We start from the raw sequence: 23,859 nt of genomic DNA, 5'->3' as shown, positions 1-23,859 counted from the left end.
GTCCATCAAGTCAGTGATGCCATCCAGCCATCTCATCCTCTGTCATCCCCTTCTCCTCCTGCCCCCAATCCCTCCCAGCATCAGAGTCTTTTCCAATGAGTCAACTCTTCGCATGAGGTGGCCAAAGTACTGGAGTTTCAGCTTTAGCATCATTCCTTCCAAAGAAATCCCAGGGTTGATCTCCTTCAGAGTGGACTGGTTGGATCTCCTTGCAGTCCAAGGGATTCTCAAGAGTCTTCTCTAACATCACAGTTCAAAAGCATCATAGTATACTATTATATTATATATAATATATTGTATATATACTATATATATTATATACTATATATTATATAATATATAATAATTATATTATATATAATAGTATACTAATAACAATAATTAGTGAAATATTACTAGTATAATAATAATAATTAGTGGAAATTATTATATATTTTATATATATAATATATGTAATATATATATAATATATATATATATTTCTCTAACACCACAGTTCAAAAGCATCATAGTATACTATTATATATATATTATATATATTATATATATTATATAATATATAATAATTATATATAATAGTATACTAATAACAATAATTAGTGAAATATTACTAGTATAATAATAATAATTAGTGGAAATTTCCTTCCTGTAAGTCTCAAGACACTTTCACATCCACTGTCTCTAGGGAACAAGCTAGTCCATGCTTAGGGGAGCCTGCAGATCTAGGACAAAGATTGTCTATAGATTCATTAGGTTTAAGACAGGTATCCTCTCTGGAAACTTGGTGACAATTTACCTGTAAACTTTATCTTCTTGATATCCTTATAACATGAGCAGTAAAGGGATCATTTTAATCTGGAGTACACAAAGCGGTTGATGTCTAGAGATGACTGGGGATTTACCCAGACAACAGCAGCAAGCACAAGTAGAGTGTAAAATTCCATGTAAGATGCTCTTCTCAGCAAATTTACATATATGGATAATCTCATCCTCAAACAATATTTGAAGCAAAGTCTATATTTATTTTCAAAGAGGAAATTGAGGCATTGAGAGATGTAGTTAAAAGTGCTGGAGTGTTAGTCTCAGGGATCCAGGTCATGAGTCTTTTTTTTTTCTCTCTTAAAATTGGAATGTAATAGCTTTACAGTGTTGTGTTAGTTTCCGCTGTACAATGAGGTGAATCAGCCATATGTATACATATATCCCCTCCCTCTTGGACTTCCCTCCCGCTCCCCATCCCACCTACAGAGCACCAAGCCGAGCTCCTGTTATACAGTAGTGTTATACAGTAGCTTCCCACCAGATGCCATTCGACACATGGTAGCTACACTCTCAGTTCGTCCCACCCTCTCCTTTTCAACCCTGTGTCCACAAGTTTGTTTTCTACACCTGTGTCTCTATTCCTTCTTACTCTGCAAGTAGGTTCAGCAGTACCATTTTTCTAGATTCCATATATATGCATTAATATGTGATATTTGATTTTCTCTTTCTGACTTACTTCACCGTGTATAACAGTTCATTGCAGCAACTATTTTAGCCAGGACAAGGAAGCAAACTAGATGTCCATCAACAGATGAATGGATAAAGATGTGGTACATACATACCAAGGAATATTATTTAGCCATAAAAAGGAATGAAATTGAGTCATTTGTAGTGGTGTGGGTGAACCTGGAGTCTGTCATACAGGTCTTGAGTCTTTTGATATGTGAGCAGTGGGGATGGTCAGTAAGAGGTAGAAAGGAAGATCATAGTTCTTCTATTTTTGTAGTTTTATAAAAATTTATTTTGAATTGAAGGATAATTGTTTTACAGTGCTGTGTTGATTTCTGCCAAACAACAATGTGAATCAGCCATAAGCATACGTGAACCTGAACCTTCTTCCCAACCCCCTCATCCTATCCTGCCTCTCTAGGTTTTCACCAAGCACCGGGTTGAGCTCCCTGTTATACAGCAACTTCCCACCACTAGCTGCCTATTTTACATATGGGTCACAGCTCTTCTTTACTGGATACACGCTGCTGTGCCAGCCTGACTATTCCTTCCACATACATGTAGCTCTGGTTCTTCTTCTCTCCAGTAAAATTCTACAGTCCTAAAAATGATTTTGTCTTATAGGCAGCAGATAGCAGCCTATCTTCCTTCCAGTTTGAAAATCCATGTCACTGTCTTCCCATCCTACCAGTCTGATAACATAACGCCTGGCAAGCCTAGCAAATGCATAGAAAGATTTTGCAAACAGAGTTTGAAAGATCACATTTATTCATTTATTAAAAAGGGTATCAGTTAGCTAAAATTGCATCATCTCATCAGTGATTTATTGATTTTTCTGTAGAGTTTATAGTCACTCTAAATTTAAAAAAAAATAGAAAGAGAGAGAAAGAAAAAAAAAAGACAAATGGAAATGGTTTTTCTTCAGCTTGTTCTCCATTCTTTACCGATTTGTCCTCTGTTGCTCTAAACCAATTTTATTCTTGGTAATTAATTTGAACAGTGTCAAAGAAACATCTGGAAAGCATTGAGGAATATTACCAAGTGTAAAGGCAAGATAGGTTTTGTGTTCCAGGTAGCTGGTTTTACAGCTCTTGCACTGGTTTAGTTTTGCGCTGGCTCTTAGGCTCATTATTATAGGGTTTTGAAGGATCTATTGCAAATATGGTCATAATGGAGTCATCACTTTAAGCAAAATTTCTTTCAGGTAGAAGATCTTAGTGCGTACTTCTCACAGATGAAATATTTCCAAACGCTGCAGTTAGCAGAAGAAAGGTCGTTGTCTCTGAGGTATCCACAGACCTGATTTGTTGACTGGGGTCCCTGTCTTGGCAACCTGGAGCGGCAAGTCAGTGCATCTGAGGTTAGGTGTGGGCTTACGGAGATGTTCTTTGGGCAATAAAATGAGAGAGGCACAGCTTTTTGTTTTAATCTGTCCCCCTCTTGTGGTAGTTTTTCCCTTCTTCTTCAATAACAGAGCTATTTTCTCAAAATAAAATGTGCAAATATTATTTCAATGGGCAGCATATTTTTAAAAATGCTTGAATACACAAAGGTAGGCTCTAATTTCAAATCTCTTTTCTGACTCTTAATTTTCAAAATATGAAGGCACTGCTGACCAGTCTCTCCAGTTCTTTCTGAAATCTTACTATGGGACTCACTTACTTAGCACTCTCTCCATTCAATGATACAAAGGAAATGTACTTAATAATCACATAATATCATTCATTCAGACTTTCAGATTTTGATGTGAATGTGCTCGCGTGGGGCTGAGAAGGAGAAAGATTTAGAAGCCACATAGCTACTCTTTATCGTGGCTTGTATTCCAATCAAGCCTATGAAATTATCATGCTCATTATATCTCCTGGAGGAAATATAAAGTATAAGATAAAATGAATGGCTGATTTCCCACCTGTGTCTAATTCTTGGAACATTTCCCTTAGAGACTTACAGGTCAGCAGAAGGAGAGGAGCCATCCTGCCAAAGCCAAGGTTGGTTGGACCCATTCTGTGACAGTCCTACCCAGTAATCATAGTTTCTCTTGATCTTCTTCAGGCTGCCCGTGATAAAGTCCTATAAGAAACAAGACTTGAACAGGTACTCCAAAACAAACAAAAAGCTAATAAACTACCATGAAATAGAAGTGTGATATTTTGCCTCTACAAATGCAATTGGAACTTGAAGGCTGGAAAGAGAGAAACCTTAAAGAAAGTATACTTTCCCCCTTATTGCTAAATGATCAAGGTGGTGTTAAAAACTATGAAAAAAATAGGCATCTGATGTCAAAGTAATTTTAATGGATTCAGAATTTGGCAGATAGTATATATATGTCTTTTCCAGGATACGTCAGTGTGAGAAATAGTTTAGAAGACTCCAGAAGCAATTAACTGCAGGCATATTTTGTAGGAATAAATACTTCTAACTTTTATCACTTAATTTGCACAGAAAAAATAGTGCAAACCCATAACTGTCATTAGCTAGTCCAATTTGCTTTGGTTTATTACATATCCTTAACAAATTGTTCTATTATTCTTATAAAAATGAGCTTTGACTAATTACTGAATATGGTATATGTACATTTTTAATAAATTCAGAAATGTGTAACTGTGCTTTCCACTTCACACATAATTTATGGGTATAATGATTTCAAGGAAACATCTTACTCATTAAAATATTAGTAAACTAGGTATAATGTCAATTAAACAGTTCATTTAGCAAATGTTTATTTTCACAGATCTCTCCATTTCATGATGTCACCTCACTTTTTGTACTCCTACTTTTCTTGATAATTATATAATTGTTATAGTTTAGTATACCTCCCTAAAGTGTTGAAACTTCAAATTTAAAACAAATTAAACATATATACAATCATAATGTGTGCATATCTGGGAGTGGATTAGCATGTTACAAAATGGAATTTCTCTTGCTCCTTCCTTTTTTGAGTAACAAAGAACATAGAACTAATATATTGTCCGTGATTTCTGAATAACCATCCTGTATTTTGTTGGAGAAACAAACAAGCAAGCTCTCTCCCGTTGGATGAGTTTTTCTTGCTTGCTTTAATTGGAGAATTAAAAGGAAAACAAGCCATGCCAATTCCTACTTTGAATATTAAAACATTGTTTTCCCAACAAATATACCATTGTTACAGAGTATTAAGGAATTCTATGAGAATCAGTCTTTTCATTTCATAGGTATTTTCAGAATGATATGAAATCATAAAGCAGTGTTTACCATTTCTTCTTTGCTCTCTATTTGCAGAAGATCAGAGCCCTTCTTCCAACAATCCTTTCTACTAGTGTGCCAGAATGTCCAGCTTTCAAAGACATGATAACAACTTTCTCCATTCTGAATCCAGTTGTCTGGACAAGGGCTGCAGTTATAGGCTTCAAATATAAACATTTCATTAAAGTTATTGTAAAAATATTGGTAGCACACCTCTGCAAAAGAACCCCTTGTATTATTCCCAGGGAAGCTGAATTCTCTCCAATGATCCCCAACTTTTTTTGCACCAGGGGTCAGTTTTGTGGAAGGCAATTTTTCCATGGACCTGGGAGCGGGGTGTGGTTTTAGGGTGATTCAAGCACATTACATTTATTATGCACTTTATTTTTATTATTATTACATCAGCTGCAGCTCAGATCATCAGACATTAGACCCCATAGGTTGGGGACCCCTGCTTTAACCCAGTGGCTCATATGATGCAGTTCTCAGCAATTTAAGCTCCTTTGAAGCTGAATACAGTAAGGTTTGTATAATTACTTCCAAATGCAATAGGTCTCTAAGAGTTTAAGATAAAATTAATTTGGGAATATTTTCCCCAGATTGTTTCTCTTCTACAATAATTGATCTGATTATTCTATTTTTAGATATCTTTCCACCTTTTAATTTTACATCATTTATAATCTTCACTTGTTTGCTTATTGTTTTGTGTCCATTAATATTATTGGCCCAATTTAATTGAGAATGTAATGATCCATTAGGTGAGTAGAGTAGTAAGCCTCAAGTTGATTTTTAAATTCTGAGAGTCAAGCATGAAAATGTTTCTCATATAGTGGAGAGAACAAACAGGGCACCTTGAGGAGTGATTTTAAAATATGTAGGTGAGGAAAATTGAACAAGTGACCAATATGTTTAATTTAGGACTTTGATATAACTAAGAAGTAAGTCTTAATGTTTCACCAGTTTTATAGAACTTATCTTAAGAAAAAATGTATTCATGAAAGAAGGATGCTCAGATGTGTAAAAGGGGAACCAAAGATCAAGACTTTGACCAAGTGTTTCTAGCACAATTTTATAGAAGGAAAGACTCTGATACTTCCAGAATTGTAGTCTCCAGGGAAAAGCCTTCTACTTAGGGTCACAAATAGTTCATTATCAGTTTCCGTGGCTCAGATGTCAAATTATTTAGGGCTCTTCTTCAATATCCTTTGAGAACAACTCTAATCAGTATCCTGAATATTATTAAAGTTATAGCATAAGCAGTGCTGACAATGGCAGTTGAAAGGCTGAGAACATGCGGGATTTGAATTAATCTCCAAAATGGATTTTGTCACTGATTTAAGTGATCACGTGACTGAGCAACTAAACAACAATGCTGATTAAGTAAGGTTGATGATTCAGAGGTAGGCCTAAGCCATGCTTTCAGCAGATCATAAAACGTTATTTTTTTAAATATTTACTTGACTAAATCTCAGTTAGAAGGAACTAACTACTTGGCTTATTGACGATTACTAAAATGATAGCCACTACAGAGAAGTTAATTTTCTAAATTTTATGTGTAAGTGTACGAGTGTGTGTTCAGTTGTACCCGACTCTTTGTGAACCCATGGACTGCATGCAGCTCACCAGGCTCCTCTGTCTATAGAATTCTCCAGGCAAGAATACTGGAGATACACAAAAATTTGAATGATTGGATAAAACATAAAATGCTTTTTTTGTTTAATCTTACCTACTCATCTCACTCATTACATTTTGACATTTGACTGTATGTTTTCCTTTTTTTCTATTTCTTGGAACCTCAGTATTTTCCACATACTATTAATGTAATGTGGGCTTACCAGGTGGCATTAGTGGTAAAGAATCAGCCTACAATTCAAGAGATGCAGAAGAAGTGAGTTCCATCCCTGAGTCAGGAAGATTCCCCTGGAGGAGGGATTGGCAACCCACTCCAGTATTCTTGCCTGGAGAATCCCATGGACAGAGGAGTCTGGCGGGCTACAGTCCATACAGTCACAAAGAGTTGGATACCACTAAAGTGACTTAGCATTGATGTATGTATAAATGACATTGAACTAAAGAGCAGATCAAGAGTATCTCTATCCTATTTTTTATGAAATCCTGACTATAATTTACAGAGAAATATGCGTTGCTGTGGGTTTTTTGTTTTGCTGTTGTTGTTTTGAGGAACTGGTGTATACATTGTTATCTGTACAGTGAAAATTGATTTTATATCAATTACCTGAACTGAGAGACTTCTGCATTAAGGTTTGGCAATATGTCATCTGTAGGTTGGGGTTTCTCTTCCACTGTGTGAAGTTGAGCAGTGCTCTCTCCTGTTGGATGAGTTTTTCTTGCTGCTTCATTATAGTAGTGGACATCTGAAACACTTCAAACAATAACAACCATTCCTGATAAAATACTGACACATAACAAAATAAGCCTTCAATCTAGACTGAAGAGAACTACATATTACTCATTATATTTGTGATTAAAAGCTACAAAGGATATCTATTTAGGTGTTCTGCCCTTTTTTTTTATTGTGTTGTTCGCTTTTTTATATTGAGCTACATGAGCTATTAGTATATTTTGAAGATCAATCCCCTTATTGGTTGCTTGATTTGAAAATATTTTCTCCCATCCTTAGGGTTGTCTTTTAGTCTCATTTATGTATTTCTTTGCTTTGCAAAATCTTTTAAGTCTCCTCTGTTTATTTTTTTTTTTTTCATTACTCTAGAAGGTGGGTTAAAAAAGATCTTGTGATTTATGTCAAAGAGTGTTCTTGCCTATGTCTTCCTTTAAGTTTTACATTGTCCAGCCTTACATTTATGTCTTTAATCCATTTTGAGTTTATTTTTGTGTATGGTGTTAGAGAATGCTCTTATTTCATTCTTTTACATATAGTTGTCTGGTTTTCCCAGTGCCACTTTTTGAAGAGGCTGTCTTTTTTCTAATGTATATTTTTGACCATAGGTTCATGGGTTTATCTCTGGGCTTTCTATCCATTGACCTATATTTCTGTTTTTGTGCCCATACCATACTGTATTGATGACTGAAGCTTTGCAGTATAGTCTGAAGTCAGGGAGTCTGATTCCTCCAGCTCCGTTTTACTTTCTCAAGCTTGCTTTGGCTACCTAGGGTCTTTTGTATTTCCATACAAATTGTAATTTTTTCTAATCATGTGAAAAATGCCCTTGCTAATTTGATAAGAATTGCATTGAATCTGTAAATTATTTTGAATAGTATTTCACAATATTGATTTTTCCAATCTAAGAACATGGTATATCTCTCTATCTCTTGGTGTCATCTTTGATTTCTTTCTTTCATCAGTATTCTATAGTTTTGCCATCACTAAAAAATCTACGAACAATAAATGCTGGAGAAGATGTGGAGAAATGGGAACCCTCCTATAGTGTTTGTGGAAATGTAAATTGATACAGTTTCTATGGAGAACAGTGTGGACGTTCCTTAAAAAACTAAAAATAGAAGTATCATACTGCTACTGCTAAGTCGCTTCAGTCGTGTCCAACTCTGTGCGACCCCATAGACAGCAGCCCACCAGGCTCCCCCGTCCCTGGGATTCTCCAGGCAAGAACACTGGAGTGGGTTGCCATTTCCTTCTCCAACACATATGCTACTTCTACCCATTTCCCTTGTTCCTCACAGAACCAGTCTAATTGTAGAACAGAATTATACGTAAGAGACCCTCCAAAGGGCCACCGTTCGCCGTCCTCCAATGGATACCATGGCCATGCAGTATCACATAGGAAGACCAGGTGTGTCTTCTTTAAGCCCTGGGGATCAAATTTATCCCAGTTTTTCAGGATACAGTTCGAAGGAGTGAGGCTGGAATTGTTAGCTCCCATCTTGTCCTGAAGGATCCCGGACGAGCCCCCAAGATGAAAGGTTGTTGTTGAATCACACAAAGACACCGGGATTCTTGGCCCCCATAGGAGAAGAATTCAATCTGGGGCCAGACACGAGGCTTAATCACTCAGAGCTTTTGTGTAATAAAGTTTTATTAAAATATAAAGGAGATAGAGAAAGCTTCTGACATAGGCATCAGAAGGGGGAAGAAAGAGTATGACCTAGCAATCCCACTACTTGGCACATACTCAGGGAAAACCACAATTCCAAAAGACACATGCACCCAAATGTTCATTGCAGCCCTATTTACAATAGCCAGGATGTGGAAGCAATCTAAATTTCCATCAACAGAGGAATGGATCAAGAAGATACATACAATGGAATATTATTCAGCCAAAAAAAGGAATGAAATAGTGTCATTTGCAGAGACATAGATAGACCTAGAGACTGTCATACAAAGTGAAATAAGTCAGAAAGAGAAAAACAAGTATCATATCATATTACTTATATGTGGAATCTAGAAAAATGATACAGATGAACTTATGTACAAAGTGGAAATAGAGACACAGATACAGAGAACAAATTTATGGATACTAAAGGGGAAGGGGAAGTGGGATGGATTGGGAGATTAGGCTTGACATACATATACTACAATGTATAAAATAAATAACTAATTAGAACCTGTTGTATAACACAGGGATCTCTACTCAGTGCTCTGTGGTGGCCTAAAAGGGAAGGAAATCTAAAAAAGGGGGGAAATATGGATACATATAATTGATTCACTTCACAGTACAGCAGACACTAATACAATATTGTAAAGCAACTATATTCCAATTAATTTTTTTAAAAAGCTGCAAAGGATGTACAGCAAAAAAGCCCTTTGCCATCCCTGATTCCTTACCCACTTAATTCCAGCTCTTTGATGCACTCAGATTTATCAATTTATTTTTTATTCTTTCAGAGGTGTTTTGAAATTTACATGCAAATGAATATAAACTTCCCTCAATCTTCTTTACACAAATGATAACAATCTTTTTACATGGTTTTTCACTTTTCATTTGATCACTTAAAATGTATTTTTGACATAATACTGTTAGTACATAAAGAGCTTTCTCATTCTTTTTTATATTGGAGTCTATTGTATGAATATATCATGATTTATTTTAATAATGCTTCATTGACTTTTACACTATTTGTAATCTTTTTTTATTGTAGAAAGAAATACTATCATGAGGAACCATAGTTATACATAGTTTCACACATAATAGGTCAAAGTTTTGTGCATTTACATTGCATTAGATATTTCCAAATTACCTTCCATGTATCCTGATGCAAACTGCATAGGTTTGAATCTCCTTGACTTTTACACTACTACCACACTCACACTTCTGACACTTCTGTTCACCAAATGTATTGTCCCCATTCCACCCCACCCCCTTGCCCTGCTCTACAACACCAATTGGGTGTCCTATAATTTAATTTAATCTGACACTATCTTCCTGGAAATAGTGTCAGTTTCCAAAGGTTAAGAGCTCAGCCCCAAAGACTGCTCCCCACCTCAGATGCCAATGCAAGTAGTAGATTCCCAGGTTAGCATGACTTCTTTTTGATTTGCCTACAAATTAGAAGTTTCCATGACTTCCTCCTGGGTTCTATTCATTTGCTACAGCAGCTAATTCCTCCTAGATGGAGAAATGATTTGCCAAGGCATACAAGACATAAGAATTATCTAGACAATTACTCTTCATCACTGTCTTTCTAAGCGTATTTCTTTGTGCTAGCATAAGTGGCAATAAAGGTTCTTGGTCTTTTTTCTGGAACCTGTGCTTCTGTAATTGTTACACTTTATAAAAAATTCATTTGCTATATATAAAAGCATGTCTTCACTTTGAACTGAAAGAAAAAAAGAAATATGGCAAAATATTGGCCCAAATAAAATCCTCACATTTGCCTTAAACATACTAAATTGTACCTTGTCTAATATAAACTGAAAAGTTCATAAAATATGTATAATTTAGAATAAATGTATATTAGAAAAGGAAGAGCATATTACTGAAAACCTTCAAATTTCATGCTTTGGCATATTAACATAATTCATAAATTGGATCATAATATAAGCAATTATTTGCATCATTTTTCCCAAAGAGACCTATGGTATTAGATTTGAGTTAAACAGCTTACCATTGAATATTAAAAGTTATCAGTGGCATCTGAGTGCTTTAGAGAGTTATAGCTAATGGATGTCCCATAACTTAAATAAGGAAGTCATTATTTTATATAATTATATTCATTTAGGTGTTTCTAATTTATTTATTTATCAATTTATAAATTATGAAGTTCCAGTTAAAATGATATGCATACTTCTATGTAATGCTACATGTAGTATGCAACCTATCTATCTATATAGATTATTTTGAAGATATCTTTTTATACTTACATTTGATGCCCAAGAAAATAGAGGTTGCTAATGAGCCAATGCAGAAAATACATAAGATCACCATCACAAGACACCATACTCCTAAACAAGAAATAGAGGCAATGAAATTGATTTAGAGAAAGTAGGGGAAAGAAGTGGGTCAGTTCAGTTCTGTTCACTTGCTCAGTCATGTCTGACTCTTTGCGACCCCATGAACCGCAGCATGCCAGGCCTCCCTGTTCATCACCAACTCCCAGAGTCGACCCAAACCCATGTCCATCGAGTCGGTGATGCCATCCAACCATCTCATCCTCTGTCGTCCCCTTCTCTTCCTGCCCTCAATCTATAGGAAAAGACTAAACCGAGTAAAATGAGGAGGTAATGTTGTAACTGTGTATAACAGGAAAAGGTGAACTCAAACTCTTTGAAATGCAAGACATAATATAACTTGGAAAAATGCCAGCTTGGACAGCTTTCACAATATACTTCCTTTATCCTTGTATGACACCACCAGCTCAGTAACTTGTTAGATGTATTCTCTTCCAACAGTCTTTTAGAGATGATGGCAAACTAGGCAGTAAGTTTTGATTTTTGAGAGCAAAAGGGCTGTTTCCAGGACTTCTTGGGAGTCTAGTGGTTCAGAGGTCTTCCCTGGTGGTTCAGAGACAAAGAATCTGCCTGAAATGTGGGAGGCCCAGGTTCGATCGCTGGGTCAGGAAGATCCCTTGGAGAAGGGAAGGGCAAACCCTCCAGTATTCTTTCCTGGAGAATTCCATGGACAGAGGAGCCTGGTGGGCTACAATCTATGGGGTTTCAAAGAGTCAAACACGACTGAACTACTAACACTTTCACTTTCAGTGGTTAAGAATCCTCTTGCCAATAAAAGGGACACAGGTTCGATCCCTGGTCTGGAAAGATCCCAAATAACATGGAGCAACTAAACTCCTGTACCTCAACTACTGAGCTTGTGCTCCAGAGCCCGTGCTCCACAACAAGAGAAACCACTGCAATGAGAAGCCCACACACCGCAACTAGAAAGTAGCTACCACTTGTCATGACTAGACAAAGTCCACGTGCAGCAAGGAAGACCCAGTGCAGTCCCCCAAATTAAATAATAAATTAATTAATTTTAAAAAGCTGTCTCCAATCTCCTCATCTCTGGTCAGTGTCATTTGAGTACGATTGATTCAAAGGTATTTCCCTTTGAACGTATGATTTTGGGTAAGGAACATTTTTAAAGACAATTTTGCAACAATTCAGGGAGCAAAAATGAGTAGGTGATTTGTTATATTCTTAATGCTAGTGAGAGAAAAAAGCATACAATTTATCTCTGGATAATGATGAAGACTGAATAATGACTCTTCCCAAAATGCCTATGTTCTAATCTCTGGAACCAATAAATATTTCCTTATGAGGAGAAGGAGACTTTAAATGTGTAATTAGGTAAAAGATCTTTGAATGGGGATATCATCCTGTTTTATCTGGCCCTTATAAGTGAGACATAGATCAGAGGAACAGACTGCCATATAATAAAGGAAGCCAAGACACATCTGAAGATGTGCCACTGTAGTTGAAGATGGAACAGGAGCCACAGGTTAAGGAAAGCAAGGATGCAACTCTAGAAACTGGAGAAGACAGGGAATGGTTTGTCCCCTAGAGAAGTGTTCCCCAATCTTTTGGCACCAGGGGGTGGTTTCATGGAAAATTGTTTTTCCATGGATTAGGAAGGTGGGGATGGTTTGGGGATGATTCAAGTGCATTAGTTTGTTGTGTACTTTATTTCTATTATTATTGTATCAGCCCCAGTTCAAATCACCAGTCATTAGTTCCTAGAACTTGGGGACTCCTCCCCTAGAGCCTCTTTATGGAAGGTAACCCCACGACACCTTGGTTTCAATCCAGCAGAATCCATTTTGGACTTCTGATCTCTAGGACTAAAAGAAAATAAAACTATGTTGTATTATGCCCCTAAGTCTGTGGTAATTTATTACCTAAACAAAAGGAAACTGATATAAATATTTTACATTAAAGACAGAACTGACCCAGGCTGATGAGTATTTGCCACTTTTCTCAACCTATGTTTTCTCTTTTATTTCTTAGTATTTATCAGATAATTTACAGGATGTTTTTTATGTGGAAGCTAAAATTACACAAACTATGTGAGTTCTTTCACTTATTTTCCAAATCCAGGAATTGTCTTTCCAGCAAGAGAGAGAGAGAGAGAAACCCAATGTACTACATATGTCAAGTCCATTTCTCTTTTCCTTTTTCACCTCTACTTACTCCTCCTCCACTTTATTTCATTTTTAATATTAGCATACTATGCATATTATTATACTTTTAAGTGGGTTATCTCAGATTATAAATATCACCTTGGGCTCATCATAGAACAGGAGAAAAGAAAACCCATAAACCACAAAGTCTAAGTGTAAATAGTTAGAACTGGTTACCTGAATTTTTGGTAGAAGACAGATGTTTCTGATAAGGGTTTGATGTTGGAGTATCCCACTGAAGAGAGGTGTATATTTCATCCTCTTGCATGTCTGGGGTGCTTTGATGGATAAGGCAGTCCACATGAAAGGCTGAGACAAATTCTCCTTTTGTAGTCAGGAGCAGATTAATGCAAGAACTGAAATTAGTTAACTTTTCACACCCCTGGGAAAACATGTTGAGTTTAAGGAATAGGATACATACATCTTCATCCAGAAAGTAGAAGTTTATGAGGTTTTAGCCAAAGCATAACTTGGTAAAGAAGGAAATGAGAAAGAAACTGAACCAATATGGCCAGTTACAGAATAGATTATTGCTCTGGTTTTTACAATGTAGCGGATGTTGAAGGTGATAGTACTGGATTACTGTCAAGATGAAAAGGACAGAGAATGAGCTTATATTTTGGATAGAATATGAAGACGAGAATGACCTTGATAGCAAAGAATGAGGATAACTCACATTGGGCAAACCAGTATGGAAAGAGTTGTACATTACTGTATATCTTTAAACAAGGAAGCTGGAAAGGGATTTAATCCCTAAAATAAATATACACATTATATATTAGTTGGTGATGCAGTTGTTGTGACACATAAACCTCAAAATAATTATTGTTTAACACAGAGTTTATTTCTCACTTACATAACATTTTGTTACCTAGTCCAAGCTCACTCTGCTCACCACTCAACAGGCCAATTAAATGAGAGATGAAGTATTGAGGCAATGAACAGGAGAAGATGGCAGACAAATGTCTCAAAATAACCATCTTATGGGGACTTAATACCAGATTCTTTTATAGAACAGATGGGATGGGGATGAGGAGGTAAAATAAAAAAGGCCATTAATCTCACAAATATTTCCTGGAATGGCCAGTCTCTGTGGAATGAGTATGGGGGATGTGTTAATTTTTTCCTTTCTGTAGCCATCCACAGGTGGACAGGGTCCTGAACAAAGGTATTTTTGTTTAACATTAAGGCACAGGGGCAGGGTTCCCCAAGGCAGGTTATTATGTGTGAACAGTATCCTTTTTTTTGTTGTTACTGTCTTCGATCATTGCTATTTTAATCTTAGACTCAATAATGCTAACATATGCATTTATTATTGTGTTATTTCTGTTGTTTCCCTGTAGAGGCGGGGGAGGCTAGGGAAGGAGGGGATGTATGTATAATTATGGCTGATTGGCATTGTTGTATGGCAGAAACCAACACAACATTGTAAAATTTTTTTAAAATATTAAAAAAAATTCAAAAAAAGAAAAAAAAAAGAAAGAGAATACATTATCCTTGAAAAAAAAAAAAAAAAAGGTATCCTTTTAGTGAACAAAGCAACAGGAAGCAAAGGTTAAAGTAAAAGATAACAGATCCGCATGGAGTAAATTCTCCCCTGTAACAATTTTAGCTCCAGTAATCCTGATTTAATGGGCTTCCCAGGTGACTTAGTGGTAAAGAACCCACTTGCCAATGCGGATTTGATCCCTCATCCTGAAAGATCCCCTGCAGAAGTAAATGGCAACCTACTCCAGTATTCTTACCTGAAAAACCCAGTGGACAGAGGAGCCTGGTTACTATAGTCCATGGGGTCACAAAGAGTTGGACACGACTTAGTGATTGAACAACAACAAATCCTAGTTAATGGGTAGTTGTCTTCTGAATGTAGCCTTGCTCCTTCTGTCTTGTGAGTGATTAAACTGTCCTACTTCTAGCCATTGGATAGAAAAGGAGAAGCTGGAAAATCTACAACCATTTCTTAAAAGCCATGACCTTGAAATACTGGGTATCACATTCACATCCACTAATAATGTCTGTGTTTGGTTCTAAAGGTTGGGCCAGATCAAAATATTTTTTGCCTGGCTGGTAGTAATTTCACTGTAGAAGGGAAGCATGAATTATTTAATGGATGGAGGGTTGTTTCTGCCACATCCTGTGACTACAGTATTGGTATTGAGAAACTTGATACTTTAATCCTCATTCGTATATTGGCCATTTGTCCTCGTGGCCAAAAGTCATATCTTAGTAATTTACAGTCTGCAAATCCCAACTAGCTGCAAAAGTCTCTTTTGTTTCAGTGTCTCACTGGATCAGTCATTGATCTCTGTAACAGAAGAAATCAAAGGGCACACTCCAGGGGTCATCTGAGGGCATTTAACAAGGACACTTTTATACAGTTTTGGGAAGGATTAAGGGACTCATTGGAAAAGACCCTGATCTTGGAAAAGATTGAGGGCAAGAAGATAAGAGGGCAACAGAGGATGAGATGCTTGGATGGCATCACTGACTCAATGGACATGAGTTTGAGCAAACTCAGGGAGATAGTGAAGGATAGGGAAGCCTGGAGTGCTGCAGTTCATGGGTCACAAAGAGTCAGACACAGTTTAGTGGCTGAAAAACCACAGCAACAAGGGAACCAAAAAGGGGTGGTGAAATATGCATTGGTGAGTTATTATCACCCCTGGGCCTGAAAGGTTAAGAAAAGGGTGTTTGTTGGAACTTTGTGACCTATCTGATAAGGTCATGGCCTAAGGTATAGAATGTGCAGCCTTTGCCAGACCACAGCATGATAGGAGAAAGCCAGTGGAATAAACACCAGGACCATTCTCCCCTTCCACCCCACGAACATTGCTAATACCTCCCAAAAGGTGAATTAACGGGAAATCAGAGGCCAAGTTTGCCCAGATATTGCTGTATATTTGAGTTCTGCTTCCCAAGGTGTATGATGGGACCAAGAGCATCTCCAGAAGCAAAGAATATTCAGAAAATTCTCCAAATATTTCATATGATTTTTATGTGACCTGAGATTCTGACATAAAAAATAATGTGACTTAACTCCCTTCAATCTTTTCAATAGGGCAGTTTCTATCTTGAGGTGACAAAGAGGAAGAAACAATATACATAAAAATATGCATTAAGAGTCATGTCAAGAATGAAGAAATGGAACTTCAGTGACAGACATTAATTTCCAGGGGCTCTCAAATTTTATCCTCACTAAATATCAGGCTCAGAAAGATCTAGTTTTTTCCCAATATGGTATATTCTCTGATAAATCTCTTTGGGAAAAGCACTGGGACCTCTTAACCAAAGATTAATATGTTACTTGTATTACTTTTAATGTTTTTAATCATACTGTCTTATTTATTGTTCCAAGTACTGTTTTGAAGGTCTTTTACATGCATTACTTTGACTCACAGCAGCTCTGTGAAATAGTTACTATTATTAGTATGTTGTAACTAAACTGCAAATAGAGGCATAGACAAGTCAAAGTATTTACCCAAATTCATTCATGTATTAAGTGGAAGAGTTAGTATGTAAACTAGGTGAGCTGATCACAGAAACTGTGCTACTAAAATCCAAGCTATTCTGACGTCTTGTACAAGATACTTTTGGTATGAGTATCAGATAAAAAGAATCTTTGTAGGTATGGCTTGATTGGTTTACATTTTTTAATTATAATTTTTCCATCCACTAAAATATTTTTCTTTACAATTCAGTCATATATAGTGATATAAAATCTGTGCTTTTCCATTGGGGAGAGATAAAACACTAAATTGCAGAGACATGGCTGATCTTTGGAACTAATAATTTGGTTTTCTCAGTTATTAGTTCCAATTTGTACTTTCTAAATGGACAAGTGAAAATAGGAAAATAATGACATTATGCTCCAAAGCCAAATCTCAAGATATTTAAGGTAGCAGCAGAATCCTTAGTATTTCTGTTTTTCCTCAGTGTCCCTCCCCCTGCCAAATCTGCTTGTTTATTGATTGTTTACAGCAAAACAATCAAGTGTCTTTGGATGTCAGAGTCCAGAGCTATAAAAGTTACACGTATGTGTTGAGTATTAATTATATGCTTGGTACTCTGCTCAATGCTTTACACACTGTATTAAATGATCCTCACATTACTTTATAAGTAGGGTAATAATATTAAACTCATTTCATAGATGAATAAACTGAGTTTTAAAGAGACTAACCAATTTATCAAAAGGCAGATAGGGAATAAGCTATAAAGTAGTGTTTCTCAAGATGTATTAAAGGATATTTGTGTCAGAATCAAGTTGGAACACTTATTAAAAACATAGGAGTCTGGGTTATCACAAAGCACCAAGCTGACTTTTCTGTTCCATATAACAGATGAATGAAACTGGATGGGAGGGAGGCTCAAAAGGGAGGGAATCAGTTCAGTTCAGTCGCTCAGTCATGTCCGACTCTTTGCAACCCCATGAATCGCAGCACGCCAGGCCTCCCTGTCCATCACCAACTCCCGGAGTTCACTCAGACTCACGTCCATCGAGTCAGTGATGCCATCCAGCCATCTCATCCTCTGTCGTCCCCGTCTCCTACTGCTCCCAATATATAGCTAATTCACTTCATTGTACAGCAGAAACTAATACCACATTGTAAAGCAATTATACTCCAATAAAACAAAACAAGAAACAGGACTTTTCCTTCTCGGCCTTCCCACTGAGTACCATAACTATTTGTGTTTGAACTTCTGCATGTTTTAACAAGCACCTTAGCTGGGATTTTGAGAATCATGTTCATAAATTTTAATACCACAAATTTAAGAAGAAAGAGTACCTTTAGGGAAGCTGTGAAAAGAAATGAAAATTTTGCCTGTTATCCTGTTAAAGGGTGCCTCTCTCTCCACATATCTATAAATATTGCATGAGTTATTCAGCAAAAACCAAACATAGGACTGTCAGGAAAAGAACTAGATAAAGCATTTGTGCTTGCTGCTCAACTAGCCTGTGAACCTTGCATTTACTCATTTTCAAGCCCCATTTGTTTTCTTGTAAACTTTTTCTTCTCTTGGACAGAAAATTATTGCTATTGAGTCTGACCAGAGGTAGACTTTGAATAGAAATTATATATTTGTATAGTGTTTTACTGATTGCTGTGCTTTTAGGAACTGTCTCAAACAATGAGAAGCAAATATTTTTGTTTTTTATGAGCCAGGAGCTGTGCTTAAAGGCATAGAATAAAAATTAGGAGCAACATTGCGTTTGCTTTCATGGAATCTCTGATATAATTAATGCTCTGAGGTTTTATTTTAGGTTGTAGGACTGTGAGGTATATGATGGGTGTTATCTTATTTTTAAATGTGAGAAAATGAAAGTTAAGAGGCCACATGACTGGTCCATGGTTGTACTTGGGTGATCATGCCATCTAAATTATTCTGATTCCATCCATGTCTCTAGAGACTATCATACAGATCAAAGTAAGTCAGAAAGAGAAAAACAAATATTGTATATTAATGCACATATGTGGAATCTAGAAAAAAAAAGTATAGATGATGTTATTTGCAAAGCAGAGACACAGACGTAGAGAACAAACATATGGACACTAATTGGGGAAATGGGGGGTGGGATGAATTGGAAGATTGGAATTGATGTATTTTCACTATTGATATTACGTATAAAATAGATAACTAATGAGAACCTACTGTATAGCACAGGGAACTCTACTCAGTGCTCTGTGGCTACCTAAATGGGAAGGAAATCCAAAAAAGAGGGAATATATTTATATGTAGAGCTGACTCACTTTGCTGTACAGCAGAAACTAACACAACATTGTAAAGCAACTATACTCCATTAAAAATTAATATAAAAATAAATAATTCTACTGATTCCAAGTTTAATATACTTTCTCTTACCTTATATTGTCCTTCAAACTTAGATATTTTGCATAGCTTAAGTCACTGAAGCCCTAACTTTTTTGTTTCAATGTAAAATGTATGTATTTATGTCTAAAGATGCAGTGAATCATAGTATTAATATCTTGTGATAATTAGGAATGGAAGACAAGGAGAATGAAAATTAATGGAAACAGAACAAGTGGGAAACAAATGATGGGTTCACACACTGGCTTCTGGATGTTTAAAGAAGGCACTAACCTGTTCCTCAGTATAAAGGGCTATATAAAGAAGGAACTACGTGTTGTTGGTAGGATAGATAATGCAAGGTCATGGATAATGACTCCAAGCAGAAAAAAAGGGAAAAACAGGCAATTCTGTGGCTAGTGGTTCCTTCGCCCAGATCTTTTATTGTCCAATCAAGCGCTTATCCGTGCCATTCTGCCCCTGTCTTTGCATTAAAGTAGATGTTCCACCTTTACTACGCCTGCTTTCCTTTCACACATTAAGTAATGTCTATTCTCACAGAAGGTAGGGTGAATGTTTCCGTTATGAAAATAAGCACAGTTCATATTTTCTGTTCCAGTTCCAGAAAGCTTCAACCTGTGAATGGAAAAGATAGAATGAGCTCCTTTGAAAGCTAAATAAACAATCAGCAATCAAACTCTGGGTCTGGGCTTCTTGGATGGCTCAGATGGTAAAGAACCTGCTTGCAATGCAGGAGACCCAGGTTCGATCTCTGGGTTGGGAAGATGTCCCAGAGAAGGAAATGGCAACCCATTCCAGTATTCTTGCCTGGAGAATTCCATGAACAGAGGAGCCTGGCGGACTATGGTTCTTGGGGTCACAAAGAGTCAGACACAACTGAGAGACTAACACTCAGTCAAACTCTGTGTGAAGTAGTCTGTTGAACAAAGTGAAGATAAGAAGTATGAGAGAAAAAAATAAAAAGCAACATTCAGATCTTTGAGGAACTTCCAGCCTGCTTTGGAGTGTAAAGTATGTACATGTGAATAACACAATAGCAATTTAATATACTTTAGGATTAAGTAGAAGTGAACAATAGGTACAATAAGAATCCAGAGGAAAAGATGGATGGGGATCTGAAATGATGAGAAAGGCTTTACTTTTTCACCTTTTCATGGAAGATCATGCTTTAGTTCTGTTTTGAAAGAAGGGCAGGATTTAGATAGAGAGAAGCCCTGTCAGACAAGTACCTACACAGGGTGGAAGTGAGCTCAAGGAAAATTAAATCGATTAGTTATTTCTGAAATGAGGATTTATGTTACAGGGTAACAGATATAAGACTGCATTATAATTGCTTGTTCACTTGTCTATATTTCCTGCTACACTACTATAACAAGAGGAAAAAAATGGATATTTATTAATTCATTTGCCAATATCTATGGGATACCTAGGTAGCTCAGTGGTAAAGAATCCCCCCTGCCAATGCAGAAGACTCAGGAGACTCAGGTTCAATCCCTTGGTCAGGAAGATCCCTGGCAGGAGGAAATAAAAATCCACTCCAGTATTCTTGCCTGGAGAATCCCAAGGACAGAGGAGCCTAGTGGGCTACAGTCCATAAGTTCGCAAAGAGTTGAACATGACTAAGTTAGTACAAGCACAAGCACGAGCATGGGATACCTACTACCTGCCAAAGTTGTTCGTGTGCTGCTAATAGAGCGATAAACAAAACACAAGGTCTTTTCCACTGGGGAACTTACATTGTAGTGAGGGAGTTGGTAAGAAGCCAGCAAATAAATAGAAAATATCAGAGACTGGTAAAAGTAATAATGGAACAGTGTGATGTGATAGACTTGAGTGGACGCGGTGGAGGGAGGCTAGTTTAGTTTGGGTAATTAAAGATAGTCTCATTGAGAAAATGATGTTTAAATGGACTTGAGTGACAAGAGGGAGCCTGCCATGGAGGAGGGCATTCTAGAAGGAAACAGCAGGTACAAAGCCCTAAGACCACTGCTGCTGCTAAGTCGCTTTAGTCGTGTCCGACTCTGTGCGACCCCATAGATGGCAGGTCACCAGTCTCCCCCGTCCATGGGATTCTCCAGGCAAGAACACTGGAATGGGTTGCCATTTTCTTTTCCAATGCATGCAAGTGAAAAGTGAAAGTGAAGTCACTCAGTCGTGTCTGACCCTCAGCAACCCCATGGACTGCAGCCTTCCAGGCTTCTCTGTCCATGGGATTTTCCAGGCAAGAGTACTGGAGTGGGGTGCCATTGCCTTCTCCACCCTAAGACCACAAAGCATGTTTAATTTATTGAAGGAACAGAGGGGTCACCAGTGTACCTGAACTACCGTGAAAAGTCAGCAAGTGATAAATGTAAGGTCCAGATCTATGAAGAAGCTTGCTTGTACTCCTAGTACTCTTGAGTTCTGTCCATAATAAAAATTAATAAGTATCTGTTGAATGAATGAATTAATTAAAAATTAAGTAATGATCAAATTATGCAAGTTTGGGTTGTCAATTTACATTTTAAATGTAGAGACATTGCACAACGTGAACAAAAGGTGACTGGAGATTAGAAAATCATTTTGAGTAACTCAGCATAATTGATCCTTTTCCCTGGATTGTCTGTAGAAGGTTAGAGCCTTTTGACATGGACTTTAGAATCCTCTTGTAATTGATAATGTGCCTGATTCTTGGAGACCTCTGAGGTAAAAAGTGAAAGTCGTTCAGTCATGTCCGGCTCTTTGCGACCTCATGGACTCTATAGTCCATGAATTCTTTAGGCCAGAATACTGGAGTGGGTAGCCTTTCCCTTCTTCAGGGGGTCTTCCCAACCCAAGGATTGAACCCAGGTTTCCCACATTACAGGTGGATTCTTTACCAGCTGAGCCACAAGGGAAGCCCAAGAATACTGGAGTGGGTAGCCTATCCCTTCTCCAGAGGATCTTCCCAACCCAAGAATCAAACCAGGGTCTCCTGCATTGCAGGTGGATTCTTTACCAACTGAGCTATCAGGGAAGCCCCCCTAAGGTAGAAGACAAGGGAAAATGATACTGAAAAGTCAAAAAAAGACTAAAAGTAAGATGTTCCAACCATAAATTATAAGGATGAAAATTTTGTTCTCAAAATAAGTGAAGAGAATCAGATCATGCTACTAAAAAAACCAAACCAAACCAAACACACGTTTAAAATGTTCAATGGTAAAGTTAAGGGTAGAAACAAGTGGGAAAAAAGTATCAGGAGTCAGGGTGGATTACAACTTAGATAAAGAGCAGAGAATGGGAGAGTCGGAAAATAGATTCTAATTGCAAGCACTCTCTTGTTAGGATTAGGGAGTAAGTAACTCAGTCATCACCTTTGTAACACACAGTACAACATAGAGCCACTTCCCAACTTTTAAGTAACTTGTACTCAAGAGCAGAGAAGATCTCAGGAATGAAAATTCCTAGTTGTGCCTTGTGTTCTGAGTGTTCTATGACTTACATAGTTTTGGAAAGAACTGAGCCGTCTTCCCATCTCCAGACGTCACTGGATTTCTGGCGGGACAATCCAATCCAACGAATTAATCCAGTCCTGCTATTGAAATATTGCTATTGCAAATGCAAATAATTATAATGGTCAGAGTGTTTCTACAGTTCTTATAATGGCATAAAGGAAAAACTTCATAATATGACTCTGGAAAAACAATGGATTATATGTCTATATTAATGCTAACTGATTATATTTGATATTTAGAATTATACCAAGTTTACTTGTTTTAGCATAAAAATAGTTGTAGGATACCAGGAAAAACTGTAAACAAGATAGACAATATTCTAATAATCCTATATATTTATCTTCCATCAGTTGAAGGTTAGAATCCCAAATAAAGTACCACATATGAGAAGGAAAATGAAAAATACATTGTTGATGAGATTTTATATTCCCTAGAATTAAGCTCTGCTTGCTTTGGTTTCATTGCTTAGCTTGTCTACAAAATCTTCATATAGAAATATCAATTTCTTTTAGTTGACTGGATAAAAGAGATGTCTTTCTCAAAAGGATTTACAAAGACATACATCTACAATTTTTTACTTTGAAATTATCTCTATTTACTATACTATATGGGCCTCCCTGGTGGCACAGCAGTAAACAATCCACCAGTAATGCAGGAGACAGGGGTTTGATCCCTGGGTTGGGAAGATCCCCTGGAGAAGGAAACAACAACCCACTCCTGTGTTCTTGCCTGGGAAATCCCATAGACAGGAGCCTGGCAGGCTACAGTCCATGGGGTCTCAAAGAGTTGGACATGACTTAGTGACTAAACACAGTAATAATTATTTATTTTGTTCATTGCCTGTTGCTCCAACCGGAATAAAGTTCCATGAAGCTAAGAATTTTTGTAGGTTTTATTAACACACAGGTTCAAGTCCTGGAATTTGTTGAATTAATGGATGGATTTGTTGAATTAATGGAGGATCAGTCAATCAATCAATCTATCTATGGGTAGCAAAATTAGAAAAAAGTCAAATGTTCACGTGCTCGCATACCTCCCAGAAAAAAATAGATGAGAACATGTTCTTGGCAAATAAAAATGGCCTGAGCATCTTGGCAGGAACGTGAAACACAAGATGGCATTCCATGAGGGGGATTTCGTGAGAGTCCCTTATTTCTTAAATGTGAGCTACTTGTCATGTTTCTTTTTTTTTTTTTTTCCCTAATTTTATTTTATTTTTAAACTTTACATAATTGTATTAGTTTTGCCAAATATCGAAATGAATCCGCCACAGGTATACATGTGTTCCCCATCCCCT

The 23,859-nt window shown here is 37.0% G+C and overlaps 2 protein-coding genes across 4 annotated transcripts in view; both read right to left on the bottom strand.

The window, feature by feature from the left end:
- Window positions 1-1,712: 1,712 nt before the first annotated feature.
- Window positions 1,713-13,699, bottom strand: CLEC9A (C-type lectin domain family 9, member A). Its single transcript, XM_010858625.1, has 6 exons — window positions 13,441-13,699; window positions 11,012-11,092; window positions 6,950-7,096; window positions 4,723-4,874; window positions 3,440-3,561; window positions 1,713-2,824 (listed from the first exon to the last, which is right to left on the bottom strand). Exons 1-6 carry the CDS (start codon window positions 13,655-13,657, stop codon window positions 2,692-2,694), a joined length of 852 nt encoding a protein of 283 aa, XP_010856927.1. The 5' UTR covers window positions 13,658-13,699; the 3' UTR covers window positions 1,713-2,691.
- Window positions 13,700-19,140: 5,441 nt separating this feature from the next.
- Window positions 19,141-23,859, bottom strand: part of CLEC1B (C-type lectin domain family 1, member B) — a 10,235-nt gene continuing 5,516 nt past the window's right edge. For 2 of the 3 annotated variants that reach the window (XM_010858623.1, XM_010858621.1), the window contains 2 exons: window positions 22,550-22,656; window positions 19,141-19,704 (listed from right to left, as the gene is read on the bottom strand). In XM_010858623.1, the coding sequence (XP_010856925.1) occupies window positions 19,560-19,704; window positions 22,550-22,656 (252 nt within the window). In that variant the 3' untranslated portion in view covers window positions 19,141-19,559. The remainder of the gene's footprint in view (window positions 19,705-22,549; window positions 22,657-23,859) is intronic. The other variant, XM_010858622.1, reaches the window with a different exon arrangement.

Source organism: Bison bison, unplaced genomic scaffold (genome assembly GCF_000754665.1).
Source record: "Bison bison bison isolate TAMUID 2011002044 unplaced genomic scaffold, Bison_UMD1.0 scf7180017864390, whole genome shotgun sequence".
NCBI lineage: Eukaryota > Metazoa > Chordata > Mammalia > Artiodactyla > Bovidae > Bison > Bison bison.
This window is presented reverse-complemented; position numbering and strand designations above follow the sequence as displayed.

What these genes read in the sequence shown, in the direction of transcription:
- CLEC9A (XM_010858625.1), bottom strand. Translation starts at nt 13,657, where the DNA reads ATGTTTTCCCAGGGGTGTGAAAAGTTAACTAATTTCAGTTCTTGCATT. An exon ending in TAGAGAGCAAAGAAGAAATG is followed by an intron (nt 3,562 to 4,722) that starts GTAAACACTGCT and finishes TGTTTCTTATAG; the next exon opens with GACTTTATCACGGGCAGCCT. An exon ending in TCCTCTCCTTCTGCTGACCT is followed by an intron (nt 2,825 to 3,439) that starts GTAAGTCTCTAA and finishes TTGCCGCTCCAG; the next exon opens with GTTGCCAAGACAGGGACCCC.